General features: G+C 39.7%; 1 protein-coding gene across 1 annotated transcript in view; it reads left to right on the forward strand.

The window, feature by feature from the left end:
• Positions 1-1,762: 1,762 nt before the first annotated feature.
• LOC139470336 (ADP-ribosylation factor-like protein 5B) overlaps positions 1,763-22,614 on the forward strand; it is a 38,617-nt gene continuing 17,765 nt past the window's right edge. Inside the window, exon 1 of the mRNA XM_071252713.1 lies at positions 1,763-1,995. Within this exon, the coding sequence (XP_071108814.1) occupies positions 1,950-1,995 (46 nt within the window). The 5' untranslated portion in view covers positions 1,763-1,949. The remainder of the gene's footprint in view (positions 1,996-22,614) is intronic.

Genomic DNA, 22,614 nt, shown 5'->3' on the forward strand with positions numbered 1-22,614 from the left:
TTCGCTTAACCCCTTTGCTCGTGTAAGTAGACAGGATCCCAGCCCGCCGTATCTCGTCGGAGAAAGAGGTGCTGTTCAAAATGAATGAGTACCTGCCAAAACGGCCCCAAATTGTCCCAAAAAAACAGGAAGAACAACGCTGGGTGATGTGATGGAAATTTAAGATTATATAATTCATATATTTATATAATTTATCACAACTATATGTTGGGGATGGGCATGATAAATTGACACAGTTCTGTTTAATCAAATTAAAAAAATAATAAACTTGAACAATATATGGATGGATCAGCTAAATGTGATGCAGCCCTAAGACCAATCTCACTCACCTACACATAATACATGACCAGTTCTACATTAGTTTAGTTGACTTATACGACAATATTGGCTATAATAAGCTACAAGACTAATAGTTTCTTATCTACACAAGGCTATATTTGTTTTATATTTATTAGTATTAGACCGCCTCCGTGGTATAGTGGTAGGGCGTCCGCCCGGAGCGCGGAAGGTCCAGGGTTCGATCCCCGGCCGCGTCATACCAAAAGACGTTAAATGATGGCGCTCGTCTGGCGCTCGGCACAAAGGGGCTAAAACAAGGACTGGTCGGCTCGGAGTCAGTATACTGTGTCTGAGTGGGGTATTCATGTTAAACTATCAATGCAGGGTTACGGGTGGCCGCAAAGAGTTGCGTTCCTTATGCGTGCCAGAAATCTATATACCGTATTCGACGTAATAAGCGCCCCGTTCTAATAAGCGCCCACGGCGATATTTGCTGATATATTGGCTAGTGAACAAGCCCAATTTGCATCCCTTCCGATTGATCAATGTACACAAGACTTATTTATTCGGTATAATACGCACATGTGTGTTATATGCACCCTTATTTATGGGCAATTAAAATCTGGAAAAATATATCTGTCGTACATAAACATTTCAAGCTGTCAGCATAAACAACGAAATTTATCTTTCAACTCTGTTTTTGTCACCAAAATAATATTCTAATAAGAGCCCCCTATTTCTAATTTTGAGAGCGCCCCGGGCGCTTATTACGTCGAATACGGTATGTGAGTTCGAAATCGCCCTGCTTGTATATGGTTCTAGGTTAGTCAGCACCATACCCTCTTCTCGTGAGTTTCACCACATAGGTATCTAAGACCTGTGTCGCTTCCTCCCGTACCAAGCTGGCGCGCCCTGATGTAAGTAAGTCTGTTCAAAAGCAGCGTTAACACCACCCCGCATATTCACTCACTTATTACAACTGGAGACAATGGCCTTTTTCTAGACTAACATCTAGTCTCTGAAATTAACATATCGTACAGAAAAAAATAGTTGTTAAATTATCTTAATAAAATGTTAATAAAAAGTAGCCCAGAGACTCTCTTCATTTTCAGAATACTGATATCAATACTACAGAAATCTAGACTTGCCAAACATTATAGACTTGCATGGGATGTACATGTATTTCATATATTTGTATCAAGTTCTGTAAGACAGACTAGCCTTTTTCGTCAGGCAAGTTGGGTGACATGTTGACACAGTGCCTGATCTCGTAATCACGATGACTACTCCTAGAGGGGTAGGAGCGGGTCTACTCTATAATTCCGTTGGTCAACTCGTACATTAAACGTTAAGAAGCATTAATCGCTGTAATATTACGCAAAACCAGCTGAAGGCGCAGGTCATAACTATATCACGTAGACAGCTGCTAGGAAGCTAGAACACATGACTAACGCATGCCCATCTGTCAATTAGTCCACTTCCGGTAGCTCGTGTCAACAGCAAGTGGAATTTACGCAAGTTTATTTATTGTCAAACCGAGAAGTCCCCGGGTTTTCTAGACATGATTTTGTGGACCAGGAACCAGAAGCATGTATTGTAGATGACTGGAGGCAGTTTTCGTTTCTTAAACTGGTTTTAGTGACTTTGTAGTATACAACAGACTGCTCAAAATGGGTATTTTGTTCTCAAAGCTTTGGAGTTTGTTCACAAACGAAGGTAAGTTTAAAAGACATTCTTGAAATATTTTCCATGTAAAAACAAGAACTGATGTTTATCTACACCCGTATCTACGTTTCATCCATGTCAGTTGATTTCATTATGGGGAAATAGAGTAGTTTTTGTATGTCGCAGACATTTGACACAATACTTATATAAAAAAACCAAAAGTCAAATGATATATAGGCCTATATAGGCCCAAATCACGTTTGTTTCTGTTTTGGTACATCCATAATCGACCTCTACCTGTCAAATTGAAACACACAAATTATTTTCTATTTTCACCTCAACTTACATTGAATGAGTGTTGAATAGATTATAGTGATGATCGGGTACCCTCTAGTTCTGCAAAAGATGTTTACCCTTGTACTCTTAATACTTATTGTGTGACCGTAAATGAAAATTATTGTCAGATTAGCACGAAAAACTGTCATAACCATTATTGGTCTGGCACATTTTAATCTGTCATTAACCAACCTAGTTTCCTGTGGACTGCTATCTGTCTACTACTTATATTGCACACCTTTTTCCATTCAAGTCCAAACCCTGTCAAAGAAATGCCGATTTAATGTTTTCAACATCATGATGGTAACACAAGTTAGTTGTATTCATGCTGGTCTATTTTATTACATCTTTTCATCATGTTCAAGTTGTAATAGCTATGGCGTCAGACTGTAGTCAGCATGGTCAGTGGAGCGTGACATGAGTTTGTCTTCACCCTGTTGACAGGTATAAGGTAACAAGGCATGTGACCTAATTGTACTTTGTCAACTGTAGGAGTGGCTTTACCTTTTAAATGAGGCATAGGACTATAAATACCTGTGGGCATGATGGTTATCAGTGTTTGAAATACACATGAACGTGATGAAAGTCAGGGGGCCCTTGTCATAACCCCATTGTTAAAACTAGGATATTTAGGGTTCCTAGATTCAAATATCATAGAAGACCTCATGGATGCCATGATCCACCTCAAACTGATGTGTTGCAGCAATGTTGCATGTTCACAATCGATTCCACTCTTGTTGAACAAACATTCAAGGGACAAAACCCCAAACATCTCTTTATACTGTATGTCTGGAGTTAGTATGTATAGGGTGTGTACACTCTCAATACCTCTAAGGCATATTTACCTTATTACATCACTGATCCCAATTTTAGGTGTAATTTGTCATGCTTTCTTAGGTTTGATGTCATCAAACTGTGGTTACTTCCAAGATTATGTACACATGTTCCTATTAAGTTTGACAGCATTCCTTTATGTGACACTGGCAGCAGACTGGCCTATTTTTTAACTTTGTTGAATGTATGGGTCCAGAGTGCAACCTGGTTTTGTCGTGTGCAGCTAGGTTTTTATGCCAACATGCACCTGGTGCAAGTTAGATCAAGTTCCTTAAATCGAGCCCTGAATGTATTGTCTTGATTTGATGGCTTTGAACAACGCTGCCATCACAATCGTGTGAGGTGTGAGACCTGTCAAAATGCGGGGTAGAATAGGTCTTCAGCAACCCATGCTTGCCGTAAAAGGCGACTATGCTTGTCGTAACAGGCGACTAACGGGATCCGGTGGTTAGGCTCTCTGACTTGGTTGATGTATGTCATCGATCCCATTTGAGTGGATTGATGCTCATGATATTAATCACTGGATTGTCTGGTCCAGACTCGATTATTTCCAGACCGTTGTCATATAGGTGGAATATTGCTGAGTGCGGCGTTAAACATGTTAAACAACAAACAAAACCCAAATAAACAAACGTGAAGTGTGAACGAATAGAACCATGTAATATCAATCATGATAAACAGTTACTGTAAACTACGGTTTTAACTAGGGCTGGGATGATACACCAACTGTGTGATCCAATACGTATCATGATACATGGTGCATGAGCCATGTTTTTCATAGACAGGATGGCCAAATACCCGGCACACTAACGATTTATAGTTGGCAGTGTCAAGTATGGCGCAATGGATGAAAATAATTACGTTTTTTCTATTCATTTTCACTAGTAATTAGTGTTTTGTGTAACATATCAAAGCATACATTTAAGGTAAGAATCAATACTTTTTACTTTGTGTGCGATTGTGATTGATACTTGTATCCAGAAGTAAAAAGTTGGGATCCACCGATTCATCAGTGTATTGTCCCACTACTAGTTATATCGAACTCAAAGGGACCACTAATTTTAGTTTGTTATACATGCTATAACTGTAGTTTGTCATCAGCATATGTACAGCATATGTATAACAAATGGTCAGGACCAAACAATACGTTTGTTATTATACCCGTCAGTTCTTTTTGCATGTTTGTTATAAACATAGTTTACTGTAGTTTCGGAAGTATTGAATATTGTGTATCTAGGTTAACAATCAAAGAAAGGTGATTGTTTGAGCAGCAATTTTATACAGGTCATCCTTGTCTGAAATGTTCCAAAAGTCACTCAACATTTCTCAAGGCTCCCAGTAAATGAATGTTTCCAAAAATGTCTGCGTAAGTGCCTTAGCTATCAGTACCTAACATGAAGTACTCAGTGGTAACCTTAAACATGTTAAACCGCCAGTTGTCTCCACATCCTTAATTATCTCCACATTACCCAACACAGTCCTGCACCATGACTGTGGAATTTATATTTTTTAGGTATTTTTTATCTAAAAGCCTAGGCAAGTCTAGATCAGACTAACCAAGTCTTGTTTGCTTGATATGAAAACAGCAGAAGAGGAAAGGTGCTTTTGAAGAATTTACAAAAGATTATTTTAAAGACATGTTTCCATTGACTAAGTGTTAGTCTATCGTCAACACTGGTGAAGATGTTTTCCTGAATACACAGACAGGAGGAAAATACACAATGTTTAGTTGTGTACTCGTTATATCCCACTGGTTCCCATCATAAACGAACAGTGTAATTTGATGAGATGTCTGTTTTGTCATCATGTCTTTGATCTGGAATCAATATGAAACTATGTCAGTGAAATGGTCAGTATGAAAATGAATTTAATTTTAATCAAGATAATTAAACATGTTACAACTGTCAAAAAGCTTCAAAATCAGTGCTGTTTGCTGTGTGAAGCAGGTTCCCTGAAACAAATCTGTTTTAAATGTCCTCCTAAATCATGTGAATTAGCACTGGCAACAATGCTATTCCGAATCGTTCCCTTGAATCAACCCATCCCAGTCTCTCTCATGACCCAGCACTGGACATTGGCTATTGTCCCACTGCAAAGTATGCCCAGAGGAAATATGTCAACATGGTCAAAGTGCTGTTGACCATGTAATTGACCACATTATACGCCCAAATCAAGGTCATGATAAATGGTCTGGTGGTTGTCCAGTCTTGATAACAAGGACATGTAGTTGTTGATGGGAACTGGGGTCCATGTGATGTCAATAAGGAATTTGTCCCCTTTTTGGCCCTGTTCCACAAAGATGATCGTAAACCCATACCTTAACTTTGCTACGATAGCTTGGTGGAACGGGGCCTTGGAAAACTTCTCTGTGGGTAACCATGGTAACTGTTGGTGTTCAGTGTGTGAAAAATTTATTTGAATACCGGTATCAATAATTTATTTGTGAAATTGACATTTTCACCTTAGATCATGGTTTGATTTTGTTAGCATGACTCAAGCTACAGGAAGTTATATGTTTGAAATTATGATTGGTTGGGCTTGAGGCTATTTGTTGTTGTTGTTGTTGTTGTTGTTGTTGTTGTTGTTGTTTAATGCAGCACACTGCAGTATTCCAGCTTTGTGATGGTGGCCTGTGAATGATCAAGTCTGGACCCCCAGACAGTTTAACACCAGACCTGTGTTGAGCTGTGGTCCAGCTATTCACGACTGACCCATGGTGCCTGTGTTAGACTGTTGTCTGACTATTCATGGCTGACCAAGGTGCCTGTGTTAGACTGTTGTCCAACTCTTTGTGGGTGACCAATGGTGCCTGTGTTAGACTGGTATCTGACTATTCATGACTGACCCAGGGTTGCCTGTGTTAAACTGTTGTCTGACTATTCATGGCTGACCCATGGTGCCTGTGTTAGACTGGTATCTGACTATTCATGGCTGACCAATGGTGCCTGTGTTAGACTGGTATCTGACTATTCATGACTGACCAATGGTGCCTGTGTTAGACTGGTATCTGACTATTCACGACTGACCCATGGTGCCTGTGTTAGACTGTTGTCTGACTATTCATGGCTGACCCATGGTGCCTGTGTTAGACTGTTGTCCAACTCTTTGTGGGTGACCAATGGTGCCTGTGTTAGACTGGTATCTGACTATTCATGACTGACCCATGGTGCCTGTGTTAAACTGTCGTCTGTCTATTCATGGCTGACCCATGGTGCCTGTGTTAAACTGTTGTCTGTCTATTCATGGCTGACCCATGGTGCCTGTGTTAAACTGTTGTCTGTCTATTTATGGCTGACCCATGGTGCCTGTGTTAAACTGTCGTCTGTCTATTCATGGCTGACCCATGGTGCCTGTGTTAGACTGGTATCTGACTATTCATGGCTGACCCATGGTGCCTGTGTTAAACTGTCGTCTGTCTATTCATGGCTGACCCATGGTGCCTGTGTTAAACTGTTGTCTGTCTATTCATGGCTGTCACCCATGGTGCCTGTGTTAAACTGTCGTCTGTCTATTCATGGCTGACCCATGGTGCCTGTGTTAGACTGGTATCTGTCTATTCATGGCTGACCCATGGTGCCTGTGTTAGACTGGTATCTGACTATTCACGACTGACCCATGGTGCCTGTGTTAAACTGTCGTCTGTCTATTCATGGCTGACCCATGGTGCCTGTGTTAAACTGTTGTCTGTCTATTCATGGCTGACCCATGGTGCCTGTGTTAAACTGTTGTCTGTCTATTCAGGGCTGTCACCCATGGTACCTGTTTAGCTGTTGTCTAACTATTCATGGCTGACACTGCTGATATGTGATAGCACCGTAAGTCTGTGACAACATGTTTTATGTATCTAACATCTGTAGCCAAGCTGACTATTCAGGTGGTTATTGTGTCAGCCTCTGTCAACATGGCTTCTCACAAAGTCTACATGCATGGGATGACAAGCATATGACATATTGATGATCTGTGAGTCTACTACAGATGTAAAATGAAACTTAAGTGTTCAGATGCCATGTCTATGTAAAGCAGTAATGGTATCACACTCGCAGTTCTATAACCGTGCTAACAGTACCGCTCCAATATGCCATTACAAAAATCTACAAAATCCTGGCCACATACCAAGGAAATCTTACATGGCATTCCATATTTTGTATTTTATTGTCTGTATATTACAGATCTTTTTACAGAAAATGCCGCAGTGTTAAAGGGTATATGACTGCCTAATCATGCTAATAACTGGTACAAAAAAATCTGTCATCCTTCAATTTATCAACAAATTTAATGTGCATTGTTTTGATAAACAGTCCCACTTGTTAATTTGCTAGGTGCCTGAGACACTCTCTACCACGAATACATTAGGTCAGTCTGACATAATTATGAAAAGGGTCAACAGGGCTTGTATTTCCATCATCGTTTAAGACATTTTTAAATTGTCTCTATCATCATGTCAATGTTAAATAAAACATTTGTTTTAAGTATTCTGACTTTTAACTTCACCAGCTGGTACGGATGTTGGGGACAAATAGGCCTGAATTCATTCATACCAGCTACTACCAGGTTTTTGTGATAAATTTTGTGATAAATAATTGTTGCCCATTTTTTCACGAGGGCCACATTCAATGTGAATTATGTTTGCATGGTTTGTGGTGTTCTTGTCTATTTGTGTTTATCAATAAGCTGAAACCTTGTGCCGATGTAACCTAACCCAAATTTCCTTGGGATAATAAAGTGTTATCTTATCTGAGTAGAGGCATACGTAGGTTTGGCCCATTTTCTCCACATTTCCATTACGTTGTATCGATCAGAGCACATACACAGGGAAGCTTGTGTGGTGTCTCTCTCCATACTCCAGCCTTGATAACCAATACAAGTGTCACAGCATGTTATGTCATTATTTCCTCGGATGTACAATGCCTGATGCTGCACATTGATCAGTCTCAGCTAACACTGCTTTACATCAACATGACCTGATAATGTCTGACTGGATTATTTACCACTATGAGAGATGGCTTGTTATTGTACACCTTGTATTGCTGTAATGAGCTCAGTTTGATATGCCAGCGGTAGAAATTAACCTGAAACATTTACTCTCCAAATAGTGATCAGTGTTCCTGTTTACCGGTAATTACCAGTTTTTACTGGTAATATTAGGCTTGGATGTAATTCATGTGACTGCCAGTCCCTGTGGACCTGCAAATAAAGTACCTTATAATTCTTTATTGTTGAACAAAACATCGGGGATATTCATATAAGTACATTTTTCGTCAGCTTGTCTGTTACCATCAGGGTTTCCCCTTGTCTATTTCTAGGTTGAATATCCATTTGTAGCGACTTCGTCTTGAAATTTTTAAAAAAAGAGAAATTTGTGACTGAAGTTTGTGTGAATGATGTATAGATCTAACTAAGTTTCTTCAGAGATGACATCTTTGCACTGAACATGATGTTGAAAGAATTAAAACCAAAAAGGTTTTATGCGTTTTTTTTATTTGTTGAAAGTTGGGACTGGCAAAAATATGGGGGTACTGGTAATTTTGCCAGTCCCACAAGCATATATATATGCACATACACACACACACACACACACACACACACACACACACACACACACACACACACACAGAGAGGTAATCCCCCTTCAAAAAGCAACTAGCCCTTAGATACCATTAGCATGAGGGAAATGTGCTTGAAATGTGTCTTGGGCTATCTAGCTGGTGCTTATTTCTATCCCTGCATTACAGCACCACCTAAAAAGTCGGAATGTTACCTCCTCTGGGAATACTTAATGAGGTAGCCATCGAGTAGCAATTACACTAATGGTATGAGTGTCGTCTTTGTGTAACAAAACACAGGCCTCTATATTATGTTTGCCAGAGTTCCATGTGAGCCATGTATTTATGCAAAATCATGATTAAGCAATTATTTTTGAGTTGTTAGCGTACAAATATATATGAAAATTTCCGAAACCCATTAGTATAACTACATAATTAACAATTCTTCACTGATCTTTAATTAACGACCAAATAGAGTCATTACACATATGTTACTGTAGTATCCATGAGGTTTAATACTGTAAATAATGCATAGAAAAGTCTCTATGTATTCTTATTATTTAGACATGTATTTGACCATCTTCCCGAGGCAATGGATTTAACTGACTGTAAAAGTCAAATCCAAATCGCGTAACGAAATCGTCATGCGGTTCCTAAACAACATGGCGACCGCGGTTCAGATTTCGGTCGATTGCAGGGTTTGTGTACCGTCAAATTGGCGTCGACGGATATTTACCAAATCTTTTTCATGTTTTTAATCAAGTTGCACAAGTGATTTGATATACTTGTGTCTTCTTTGTATGCTTTATTAAACTTTGACTTGAAGTAAAATGGGGTTTGACGTCACATTGAAGATTATTGCACTTATATTGCAACGTGGGTCAAACCATTGACCTTCTGGTCTCCTATCCATTAGGTCACAGAATTGGTCTATTACATTTTGCAAATCTTTGACTGTTTAAACATGCCCAGTGTCATAGCAGGGATAGAAAGTTTTGTTAACATGTTAGCCAGGGTCAGAATGTTTCATGTGAATCGTCAAGAAATCCTGACTAGAAGAACTAGAAGTTCAGGCTTTTGAATTGAGTGAGTGTGGTTTTACACTGCTTCCAGCAATATTCAAGTAATATCATGGTGGGGGACACCAGAAATTGGCTTCACACATTGTACCCATGTGGGGAATCGAACCCGGATCTTTGGCAAACCATTGTTCCAACCACTGCCCTATCAGGCTTTTAGAGGGTTGTGCTCAATTGATATTTGGAATAACAGGATAATAAACGTTTCATGTCCATTTCTATTGTCATATCTGTCATTCCTGTATCAATATTTCTTTTGACGGTTGAAGAAAAATCATGTCATATTATTCAGTTGCAAAGATGGATGACTTAAAATAAGTTAAATGTTAATTCAACGACACATACCTTGCCCAAGTGTCAAGCTTCCACTTAATTATATTATGTAATTATTGTAAGATCTTATTGAGGCTAATTGGCACCTCTGGTGTGAAGATGTTAATCCCCTACTGGTGGGGCTCATTATCTGCCTGGTTCTCAGGGCGAGGGGAGGTGTGCTAATCATCCTTGTGTATGTGGGGAAGCCATTAGTGTCCTCACACACCCAGACAAAGGTCCTTGCCGGGGTGTAACACCTGGCCACTGACCCTGAGGCTTATTGACTTGGCTGTTATACAGATACTGAGTGAGTGGAGAGGTTCATAAGGGGAAGTACCAAGTAGCACAGTGTTGGGGGGGGGGGGGGGTAGGTCATGGAGGGGGGAAAGGTGAAGCAGGTAGTGGGGTAGTGAGGAGGATTTTTTTAGGGAGGATTGTGTGTAGAAGTGAGGGGAGTCTGGGATACAGCAAGGTGTTTGTTTTGTTTGTTGTTTTACGCTGCACTCAGCAGTGTGTTCTGGCTATATGACGTCCGTCTGTATATAACTGAGTCTGGACCAGACAATCCTGTGACTGATTGTTATAGGCAATTAGGATACAATGACATGCATTAACCATGTCAGCGAGTCTGACCACCCGATTCCGTTAGTCTCCTGTTTCGACAAGCATAATTGCCTTTCGAGGTAAGCTTGAGTTGCTACTCTCTAGCGGGATCTTCACGGGACTAGCAGAGTGGATGAACAGGTGAAAAGTTAAAAGGGGGATGAATGATGAGGGAGAATGTGAGAGGTAGTGAGTGTTATTTAATGCACCTCGATTGATGTACTGATTCAGCAGGACCTTGTTAATCTGGACAGACTATCCTGATTAACAGGGGCTCACTGTACAGAGGTGAATCAGTTCAGAGTTATCAGTGTTTCAAAATTCGGGGTCCACAGTTGTTGAGGAAAAAGTGTCCATGCTACTGTTGATGTTTACAGTTAGTGACACGACGAAGCTGAAAAGGATGCTGATGTAATGTTGAGGGCGTTCATCTTGAGGTCGTTGCCCCGCCACAGGAAATCAGGACCGCCTGTTGCACAAAGACCTCTCTCTCATTCCTGATAATGTTGACAGTTGTTTTTGTATCCATGTCAAGAAGCTTGGCCCTCAGCCTGGGGGCTGAGTTAGGGAGTTATTTATAGCACGGTACATCAGGTCATCAATTAACCCCTGGGCAGACATGACAACAAGATTAATATGTGCTCCACTTTACATAGGGATTATACTTATCTTATCTTTCCATGGCACACAAAACTGATTCTTATGATATGTCAAGTGAATATTTCAATAGGATGACATATCTGATTATTTCTATCAAAAGTGGAGTAATATATTTCTCAGACATTGAAATTATTTTCAGTAATTCATTTTATTTTTTGCTTCATGCTTTTTAACTGGTTCACATCAATTGTTCGATGGATTGTGCAGCAGCCTCAATCATGCCTGTGTCAGCATGACATTATATACGTAATATCAACATGTCGCACGTCTTCCCATTATTCAGTAATGGATAGCCCAATTGCATGGGTCGATGCTCATGATATCAATCACTGGATTGTCTGGTCCAGACTCGATTATTTACAGACCGCCATCATATAGCTGGAATATTGCTGAGTGCGGCGTTAAACAACAAAACCAACCAGTAATGGATTATTGGATAGTGTTGTGTCAGGTTGTTATCTGGAATATATTGACTGTGCTGTGTCTAAAATTAAGATTGGAAATCCACATTTCTCAGACAAAATGTTCAGTTATTCATTGAATAACTTCCTTGCCGCTCCCTCATCATGGCTCAAGCATCCTCTAATTTCAAGGTTGTTTATATGAAAACTGATTTGCTCGTTGTAACAGTTTTATGCAAAGAGTTTACAACGGTTGCAAAAGAATTCCGATCTGATTTTAAAGATGGCCGCCCATGTTTTAGTGGAGTTAACTTGCTATTTAAACAATGTTGCAAAAATACTTTCTTTTTCTTTTTCCCAGACTTTCTTTGAACCAATGTTTCTTTAAGGCAGCGTAGATATGTGTATCGAAATAAGGTTGAAATGTAAAACAATTGTAACTTGGTAAGTTAGGTGAGCTCCACATCCTTTAAGGCTCTATTTTGCGTGCCTTCGGAGTGATGGGCGTAGCCTGTAATTAGCTCAGCAGGGGAGGCATCTTTAGTGGCTACTTTCAATAATTCTAGTTAGTTAAATAAGTTACCATGGTAACCGCAGTCACACCTTTTTTGTCACCATAGTGACATAGCTCCATCACCTCCAGAAACCTGTCAGCTTCATTGTCAGGCAGACCTGTTGGATTTCACACTGTAAGCGGCCATTTTGATGGTGATGTTTGTCATGGACGGTTGTCAATGTTCAACATTGTCCGTTCTTAATCTGTTTTTGCTTAACAGATTTGATCCAACAGAGCCAAAAGCCACATTCATACAATTAAAACGGTCTAAATATATTTTTTTTGCCTAGCTTTTCCATCTTTGATCATATTGATAGATTGGAGAAATAATTGATTCATTAACAAAAATCAATCCAAAAGTAACTGTTAACTTTTTTTTGGGGGGGGGGGGGGGGGGAGAAATAATATATTTGATAAAAAATATTTATAATATAGGGTCTGCAAACACCTATAAGGAGGACCAATTCTATTCTATTCTGACAGAACATTATTGTTTCTGTAAAATTATCGAACATCTTGCGTTTGAAGATTATTCAGCATGATATTTTCCCACTGAGCAATGACGGCCTCCATGGTCTAGTAGATAGGGGGGCATGGGGGGAGATTCGCTGTGCAGAGTTGCGTCCTCTGGGCACGCCAGAAACCTATGATTGTGGGTTCCAATCCCGGTTAGCCCTGATTATGTTTTTAGGTTTGTCAGCAGAGCCCAGCACCATACCCATGTTTGTGGGTTTCACCAAAGTGGTAAACGTCTGAGGCCTGCGTCACTTCCTGCTTTCCTCCCACATTAAGCTGGCACCCTGTGATATAACTAGAATACTGTTAACAGCGGTGCTAAACCCAACTCACTTTAGTGGATAGTGCGTCTGACTGAGAGCGGAAGGCTGGTGGTTCATGCCATTTTTCAAACACTGTTCATGCTTACTGCTACAGCTCATAGTGGGTGAGATCTGTGAAGATCCGGGTTAGAAACGGTCTTCAGCAACCCATGCTTACCTTACAAGGCGACTATGCTTGTCGTAAGATGGGACTAGTGACATCCGGTGGTCTGGCTCGCTGACTTGTTGATGCATGTCATCATATCTCAATTGATTGGATCGATGCTCATGATGTCAATCACTGGATTTTTCTGGTCAAGACTTGATTATTTACAGACCGCCGTCATACAGCTGGAATATTGCTGAGTGCAGCGTGCAACAACAAACCAACCAACCAACCAACCCTTTGTCAAATTATTTCATTTGGACATGATGTCTACCACATTTGCCATCAAGCTTTCCTTTGCACAACTCCTGAGGATTTCTATACAAAGCATTATAATGCGGAACGACATGACCGAGCATTATCTGAAGGCTGTGCGCTGTCATACATGAAACAACAAGCAATTATTGATTCACCTGTTAGGAAACTCAGTCTGAACATGCTGAATACAAGGATGAAAGTGAATGTATTGATGATTGTATTTGAGATAACAAACATCAGCAGACGACTCCATATGTAACCAGAACTAGAAACTCATTTTGTTCCACCCGAATAAGCTTTAATTAATTTACTTGTATTGGAACCGTTTGTTGACCACAGATGATTAAATCACTATATCCAGTTTTGAAGTGTCAGGAGTTGACTCGATCTGCTGAAGTATTTGGGCCAGCATCTCTTGCAAGGGCCTGTTTCAGAAAATTGGCTCAGCGCTTGCCGTATTTCGCCATCTATAAAGCAACCCCACGTAGAAGGCGACCCCCCTGTACAAGCCTTTAAAATCAGTGCTGATTTATATACCCTATCTATAAAGCAAATCGGAATGAAGCACATCACCAGCGCATACACAATCCCAACAATTGCCATAAAAACATGTTTGTCTTCCGCAGAAGTAGCAATCAGCTGTACATATGTTTCTCGGAATCTACCGGTGATTAGGTTGATAATTACCCAATAACTTTATAGAATTTGTATACAATGACCGGAAGAATTGTATCTGAAACTATTAATTTATCAGGAGTTTGGTTGTAAATTTTAGTTGCAGCTTTACTATATACATTTGAAATAAATTAAGAACCATTAAAGCGTAGCACTTTGGTACAGCTGATCGCTATTGTCGGATATTTTTTCATATGGAACAATATGACATCACCATCGATGCTCCCAGGTTCGCAATGGTGAAATCTTTATGTTGACATATATAATATGACTGTGGTTGCTGTAAATAACGGTGAGTCGTGCGATCTTCCGATCACTTCACATTAGGGCTGCAACGATTACTATGAGGCGAATACGATTCGTATCATGAATATCGCCTAACAAATACGAAAATTAATACACGAATACAATAACAAGTCAGCAGCTGATGTATTATTTGTTATATTCAGTGAAGCAATAACAACATAAATTATTTGACATGGTTTGTTAATTATTAATATATTATACATTTATATACTGCACTTATCCAGGTACTAATATCTGCTCAAATTTGATAATGACCAGTGACCACAATACTGTCAAACTTAATTGTATTGAATGAAATTTTGAATAAAATTAATAACACAGATTACAAACATAAGTCCAGATATATAAATTTTAATGAACACTTTTTATAACCAATTACATGATTATTATGCGTAGTTCAGTACTGATTTGTTGACATAGTATTTCTGGTGTTACATCCTCACAGTAATGTCTTTGTGTTGGGGGAAAAAACATCAAAACTTGTCAACCCTGTGTATAAGACGACCCCCCTTTAAAGCACCCTAATTCTAGGTATGAAAAACTCGCCTTATACACAGCGATATACAGAATATATCGCTTTTATTACATCCATGAACTTTTAGGACACACGCACGCACGCACTGCTAAAAAAGTGCAAAAATGGACGCGATGTTAAACCCCATTTCACCTCACCTGTTTGTCCTATCATTTTCATGTAGGAGTTATCTGAATTATTGAAATATATAAATTAAAGCTAAATTAATAATCATAACCATATTGTATTTTTACAACCTTGGGTAATTCAATTTCAATCATCACAAAGACGCATCATTTTTCTATATTCAGTCAATTTGTGAATCCTGCTGTTATTGCAGCCAATTCCAAGGTGATACAGAGTGTATCCCACCTCACTCTCAGTAGTACAAGAGCCGCTGCGCTACCTGTGGAATGCTCCTGTCAACACCAAGGACAAGGACAAACAATTAAATTACTTCAGTGTATTGTATGTCCAGGCTGTGCTTGACGTGCCCCGGGGATGGTGGCTGTCAGTGTACTGTATGTCCAGGCTGTGCTTGACGTGCCCCGGGGATGGTGGCTGTCAGTGTACTGTATGTCCAGGCTGTGCTTGACGTGCCCCTGGGACGGTGGCTGTCAGTGTTCTGTATGTCCAGGCTGTGTTTGACGTGCCCCTGGGACGGTGGCTGTCAGTGTACTGTATGTCCAGGCTGTGTTTGACGTGCCCCTGGGATGGTGGCTGTCAGTGTACTGTGTTTGATGTGCCCCTGGGATGGTGGCTGTCAGTGTACTGTATGTCCAGGCTGTGCTTGACATGCCCCTGGGATGGTGGCTGTCAGTGTACTGTATGTCCAGGCTGTGCTTGACGTGCCCCTGGGACGGTGGCTGTCAGTGTACTGTATGTCCAGGCTGTGTTTGACGTGCCCCTGGGACGGTGGCTGTCAGTGTTTTGCCATCAGCTTCAGGCTGCTGGTCACTCGGTATTTATCAGGGTTTTTATCTGTTCATGTACATACTACTCACAAGAAGTTAGACACCTGATGTGTTCACATAATGGCAGGATAGATTTGAAGGTATGGAACAAAACAGGTGTTCTTTGGCTTCTTTTGTATTTTGGGTTAGATTAGGTCTTCTGCAACCCTGATGCTTGGCGTAAAAGGTGACTAACGGAATTGGATGGTCACGCTCGCTGACTTGGTTGTTGCATGTCATTGTATCCGAATTGCATGGCTCGATGCTCATGATGGCAATCACTGGCTTGTCTGGTCCAGAATATACATGTTGTGTTTGTGTTTGTGTATGTGGAGGACGAGTATTATTTTTTGTTAGTTTGACCCAGTTATAACAAGTTACGAGTAGATCACTTACCAAAGAAATAGTGTGAATATCCGACCAAACAAACATTTAATATCATTATGTCTACAACTGATTGTAAATTAATTAAATGTCTAGCTATCTATGTCTGTCAAACGCTGTCACTTCATAGTACATTATTGTCAGAACAATAAGATCTGTGTACATCATGTCCATTGTAATGCAAATGTAACCATGGGCCGATGGCCTACACTTCTGTAAAAAAGTAAATACTTTTGCCCCAGGTTTCACAAAATAAGTGTTCGCTGGGCATGGTGGATGTCTTGAAAAATAATGTGTCGTGAAAAAACTGTCGGTAACAAAAGTCCCAGCGTGTGAATTTCGGCTAGTCACTACCATGGGCATGCTCATGGGTTTCACCCAAGTGGTAAACAGCAGAAAAACCAGCAACACCTTTGGCTTTTCTCCCAGATTAAGTTGACACACCATGATAATACTGTTCAAAGCAATGTTAAACCAACTAACTCATTCACTCAGAAACTGAAAGTCAATTTTACATGGCCAGATGTTCATCTCTGAAAGATAAGTTATGAGATAAAAGACCTCACTTAAGCCAGGTAGGTGTTTCCTAATCCACTAACTTTCATCTTCCTGAGGCAATTGAGTTAACTGACTGTAGAAGTCTAGTTTCCACCCTTGCTGAACTATACTGGAATTTCTGGGCTCAGTCGTAGCGCCACCAGTGGCTATTACAAGTTATGTCCCTTCTATGTCCCTCCTATTGACCAACCGGAATTCTATCTCTCATATCACTTGTATTTGCTTCAAACGAAAAGGCGGCGCCTAGTCAAGACGATCTATTCGATAATCAAACCTATTTTGTGATAAACATGATAAAATGGGTCTTACTTTGCAAAGTGCATCATGTGAGCATGTTGATTCAAATCATGAAAAGATTTGGAAAATATCTGTTGACACCGAGTTGGTGGTACATGTTTTGCAAAACCTGCAAAGGACTGAAATCTGCACAACAGTTGACAAGCCAGATTTCGATTTCGTTACGCGATTGATTATTGATTTGATTGGACTAATATATGCATAGAGTCTTATTAGTCCAGCCAAAATATAACTCCATTATTCCACTGTAGTTTCGCAAGTTGGGAACAGGCCTTTTAAAGTGAGTTAACTCCCTTGCCTCAGGAAGATGCTAATTTCAATACGCTTCCAAGAATACTTGAATTATTTTTAATGTCATTGTTTTGTGGAATTTAAAATGTTAGTGTTATTTTAGCAATGATCAGACTCAGTTCAATGTGTTATTGTTGTAGTGCGCTCTTCCTTTTAGAGCTGTACTTATCTGCCCTGTATTTAGATGTGTGTTGTTTTGGAGCATAGACTTGGAAATCAGTGTGTTCATGAGTGAAAAATAATCAACCGTGTTTTTGAGCATGGTTTCGAGAGAGCATTTCGTCACAGACAGTCAAGTAGTGAAGGACGCTGCTTCTTCTCGCAGGAAAGATAGTCAATGTTGTTTGAAGGCCACATCAGCAAGGCTGCAACAGGATGCAACAGATCAAGAATTTAATTTCTTATTGCTTGATATAGATTTAAGTTGAGAAAAAGCCCACATGATCAGTGAGTTCCGCTCCCATTTAGCACACAGGCAAACTTGCCTTGCAGTAACGACATGATTCATGGCCAAGAAAAAACATGCAATTTTGTAAACTTGCGCTAACTGAGCTGTTGTTTTGTCTCATAAAAAACTGTGATAACGTAAACTTCGGCCAACAGTGAGAGGACTCCTTGGGAATGTCATTGTTCAGCAGATTGGGCAAACGCGTCAGTCATGTCAGGATTGCCAGCTATGTTATTGGTTCAGCCGCTTTGCCAACAAGAACCAGGCTTTTGAGGTTGGAGATTGCCAGTCATTGACATGATTAAAGGATTGGGCAAAACAAGTGGAAATATATAAACTGTCCTTTTCCTTGTCATTGATAGTGGACAGGTGGTTGGGAATGGCTATTTCCCCTATTGTCAGTACATACAGGGTGCAATATGTATTGGGATACTTTATTTTCACGGTTTTTGTATAGAATACTTCATGTTCAGACAATTCCATGTACACTGGTGACAAGAAGTCGCAGCTGTCAACTTTTTGTGTTTACCTTGCATGTTTGATTAATTTGTGTGGAGAGTTGTGACAGAATCTGAAGATCATAGGTTCAAATCCCATAGGGTCTCTGGTTTATAGTGTCAGCACAATACACTCACTCACTCACTCCATGGTTTACATACAGTTGTGGGGAAGGAGGCAATTCCTGATCTTCACTTGATGGAATTCCTTGTTTTGTGAGCTAGTTAACGAGATTTTAAATGTCAAACCCCCTTACCACAGACAATGAAATATTAATTTTAGTTCCGTCTATTCCAGTGAGCATGACAAGACGTCGTATGATATTACCATGTCAGATGGAGGTAATGGCATAAAGGAATGGAACTCGGGATTGGCTCATCATAAATTTATAGAACAAAAGAAAGATTTGAAAATGCACCATGAATTATTATTTTCTTGTCTTTGTTAGAATTTGACATTTGATTATATTCTGCTCAGTGGGGACAGCTCTACATGTTGTCATGGGAAATAGAAATCAATAATCATTTTCATGTTGAAATAAGCTATTAATGTATAAAAAATGTTGACCTCATACCCAGTACTTATTGGGATTGTCTTGAATGTTTATAAATGATTTACATCAAGGGTAATTTGATTTGCTTTTAATTTAGGCAAGTCTATTAAAGTCTAAACAAGTGATATATTATTGTATTATTGCCTCATGGACAGTGTCGGCCCATACTGTATATGAGGAACAGGGTGGATATGGGGGTGAGAGGGGGGGGGGGGAGTCTCGCCACATGCACTGCAGTGCATTGTCTTGTGATGTTCAGTTTCATGTGATGTTATAATCTGATTGCTTCATTATATGGCCATTTCATGTTGCAATATCAAGTCTTGTTTTAAGCTTATCCCATGTCGTGTCCCACTGTTAAGTCTTGTTTTAAGCTTATCCCATGTCGTGTTGCAATATCAAGTCTTGTTTTAAGCTTATCCCATGTTGTGTTCCACCGTTATGTCTTGTTCTAAGCTTACCTCATGTTGTTTTGCATTTGTCAAGTCTTGTTTTAAGCTTATCCCATGTCGTGTCCCACTGTTAAGTCTTGTTTTAAGCTTATCCCATGTCGTGTTGCAATATCAAGTCTTGTTTTAAGCTTATCCCATGTCGTGTCCCACTGTTAAGTCTTGTTCTAAGCTTATCCCATGTCGTGTTGCAATATCAAGTCTTGTTTTAAGCTTATCCCATGTTGTGTTCCACCGTTAAGTCTTGTTCTAAGCTTATCTCATGTTGTTTTGCATTTGTCAAGTCTTGTTTTAAGCTTATCTCATGTTGTGTACAGTGTCATGTTATATAAGCTAATACCTCATGTCATTTTGCAATGTCATGTTATGATTTGTTTACGTCATGTCACATGCCATGTTGCAGCATCTTTCCCAATGTCCATGTAGGGGCCATCATGTCATATTACATTTACAGAAGCCAACACACCTGTGTATATCATGCAATCAAGGCAACGGATACACATTGTTATCAAAATATTGGTCATCAAAGATTATTTACTTAGAAGGATCACATGTTGATCTTGATCATCAGTTGTCTAAAGGATTATTTGTCTGCACCACATGTACTGCGAAACATGTAAGGATGGATTGCATCAAGAGATGTTCAGCATCTCCAGCTTCTCTCAGCCAGCACTTAGCCAGGATTGATTACAGCGTTTACACTTTGAAGTGGCAAACTGAACAGAAATTATATGGTAATGAGACTGAATAATGCTTTGAGGCATTTTTTTTTGTCTTCAGAACCTTTGAGAACTCACTTGGAAAGTGTGTGAAGTATTGTCATCACACTTTGAACTGAAAACTGAAAGAAAAATATATTTTTCAAAGGAATTCAATGTTTTTGGAATTTGTCTGGTTTCTACCACAGTGCTTTTGATTATATTATGCCGCTTCAGATTTTTGAGAATTGTACTTTTTTTTCAAGTGAAATATAACAGCCTTATGTTAAAAATCATCATCTTTCTGTGAGGTCATCATCCATGGCCCATAATCTGTTCGTATTTTATTCTTCTTGACGACACTCATTGTCTCCAGAACCACTTGGATTAAGCTGAAACTTTGTTCTTCAGAAAGTTAATAATCGGCTCCTCGGATCCTTGTTTTCACATTTTGACCTGTCAAGTGTAACTGTTGTATAATATTGCCTGGTGCCCAAGTAAGCCTGAATTTCAGTATTTATGGCCGTTGTACCGACATTGGAATGCTCATTATGCACAGATTGATGTTCAGTTTAAATGTGTTTGCACACATATATAGGGTGACCTGTAACATGTGCCACTGACAGAAACCCGTAACTAATGTGTAATCAGTTTGCACCATATGCTGACATTAAAGGGGATGGTGTGTTTTTAAACAGTAATTTATAGTCTTTTTTTCCTCTAATCAGAAAATGCTTGTCTTAAGAGGTAACTAACAGGGTCAGAAGGTCAGGCTCGCTGACTTGGTTGATGCATTATCATATCCCAACTGCGTGGATCGATGCTCATGTTGTCAATCACTGGATTGTCTGGTCCAGACTCGATTATTTACAGACTGCCATATAGCTGGAATATTGCTGAGTGTGACGTTAAACAAACAAAAACTCACTCACTCACCCACCCACCCACTCCTGTTCCATTAAGCAATTAAGCAAGGATAATATTGATCCAGCCTGATAGTCATCAAATTTACTGCCTGAGTTTGCTCAGAGTGACACCATGAGTATAGAGATGATTTACTCATTTGACATGTTGGAGTGTCATGTATACACAGTTAGTAACTGATGCATGGTGCTGACAGCTTGGCGACCTCAACTTGTTACAGTTACCATTCACTGTACATTGTGCCTGGAGCTAGAGGATACACCGTACAACAGACAATGCTTAGTGGACGTCCTGGATATCCTGAAACAATGTGTTGAGGAAAAAATAAATTTGTTTGGCTCCTCCATTCTCAGGAAAACGTTCTGTACTTTGAATTAACCTTTTCAGGACATTCAGCAATATCCAGTGAAAATTTTATATTTTGTATCATAACTTGGAATTCATTTTTTCTCGAGAAATTATTTTAGCAAGCGAAATCCATGGATACCCTTCCAGAATATCAAATGGCTGGTCTCTAATACCCCGTTCACATGCGCCTCTATACATATGTGTGTATATGTGCATACGTGTGTAGAAATACATACGTGAGTATACTTGTCATGTGAACGTGTTTACTCATGTGTCTATAGTTACACCAGGAGCAAATTTGCATCATGTCTGGAGCAGGTGCAAATGTAAATGTAAATTTGCACTGTGTGTATATGTTGCAATGTGAACGTATATGGTAACGTAAGAGGATGATCTAATTAATATCTGTTCTTTTGCAACAGTTGAAAACTTTTATGCATATATACAGAGTTGAGTGGATAGTGTTTTCTTTTGCTTTTAAGAAGTCAAAACTCTGCATACAAATTAAATCAAACACGTTGCTTCACGCGAAAATTTTCAGTGAATTAACGCTCTTCTCATCCAGTTTTGATTAGAAAACAACCTGTTTTGTGTTGAAAGTCGTGAACAGACTGACAAATATGTGTGCCTTACGCAATTTACATACTTTATTTACACACTAAGATGCTTTTCATGTGAACGCATAGTAAATTTACATATATGCACTTATTTATAGTTACACATGTGTAGAATTACTTACGTTAGTAAATGTTGTGTATGACACAGAGAACGGGTTTTTGACGCTGACAAGAGGTATTATGATACATATATATAGTCTTGGTCGGACACTTCAGGTGAAAGACTACCTGAGCTCATCACGCCGTGGACCTGGGTTCAATTCTCCACATGGGTACAATGTGAGAAGGTCATTTTCGGTGTCCTCCACTGTGATAGCGCTGGAATATTGCAAGAAGTGGATTTAAACTATACTCGCAGACAGAAGCTGGTTATGTAACTGGTGGTTTGAGGCGATGTCAATTCTCTATATAGACAGGTGTTGTGGCAGGGTGTACCTGTGTAGGTCTGTAAGGTGTATACGCCTGAAGGGGACTTTTTAGTTTTAGGTATTTGCAGGAAGGCAAAACGGGTAGCACCACAGTTTCCAAGGGATTATGAGAGAGGGGTGTGTGAAAACCTTCCCTGCACCCACCCGTGAGGGATAGTTG

This window comes from Haliotis cracherodii, unplaced genomic scaffold (assembly GCF_022045235.1).
Source record: "Haliotis cracherodii isolate W230 unplaced genomic scaffold, xgHalCrac1.p SCAF_20, whole genome shotgun sequence".
NCBI classification, from domain to species: Eukaryota; Metazoa; Mollusca; class Gastropoda; order Lepetellida; family Haliotidae; genus Haliotis; species Haliotis cracherodii.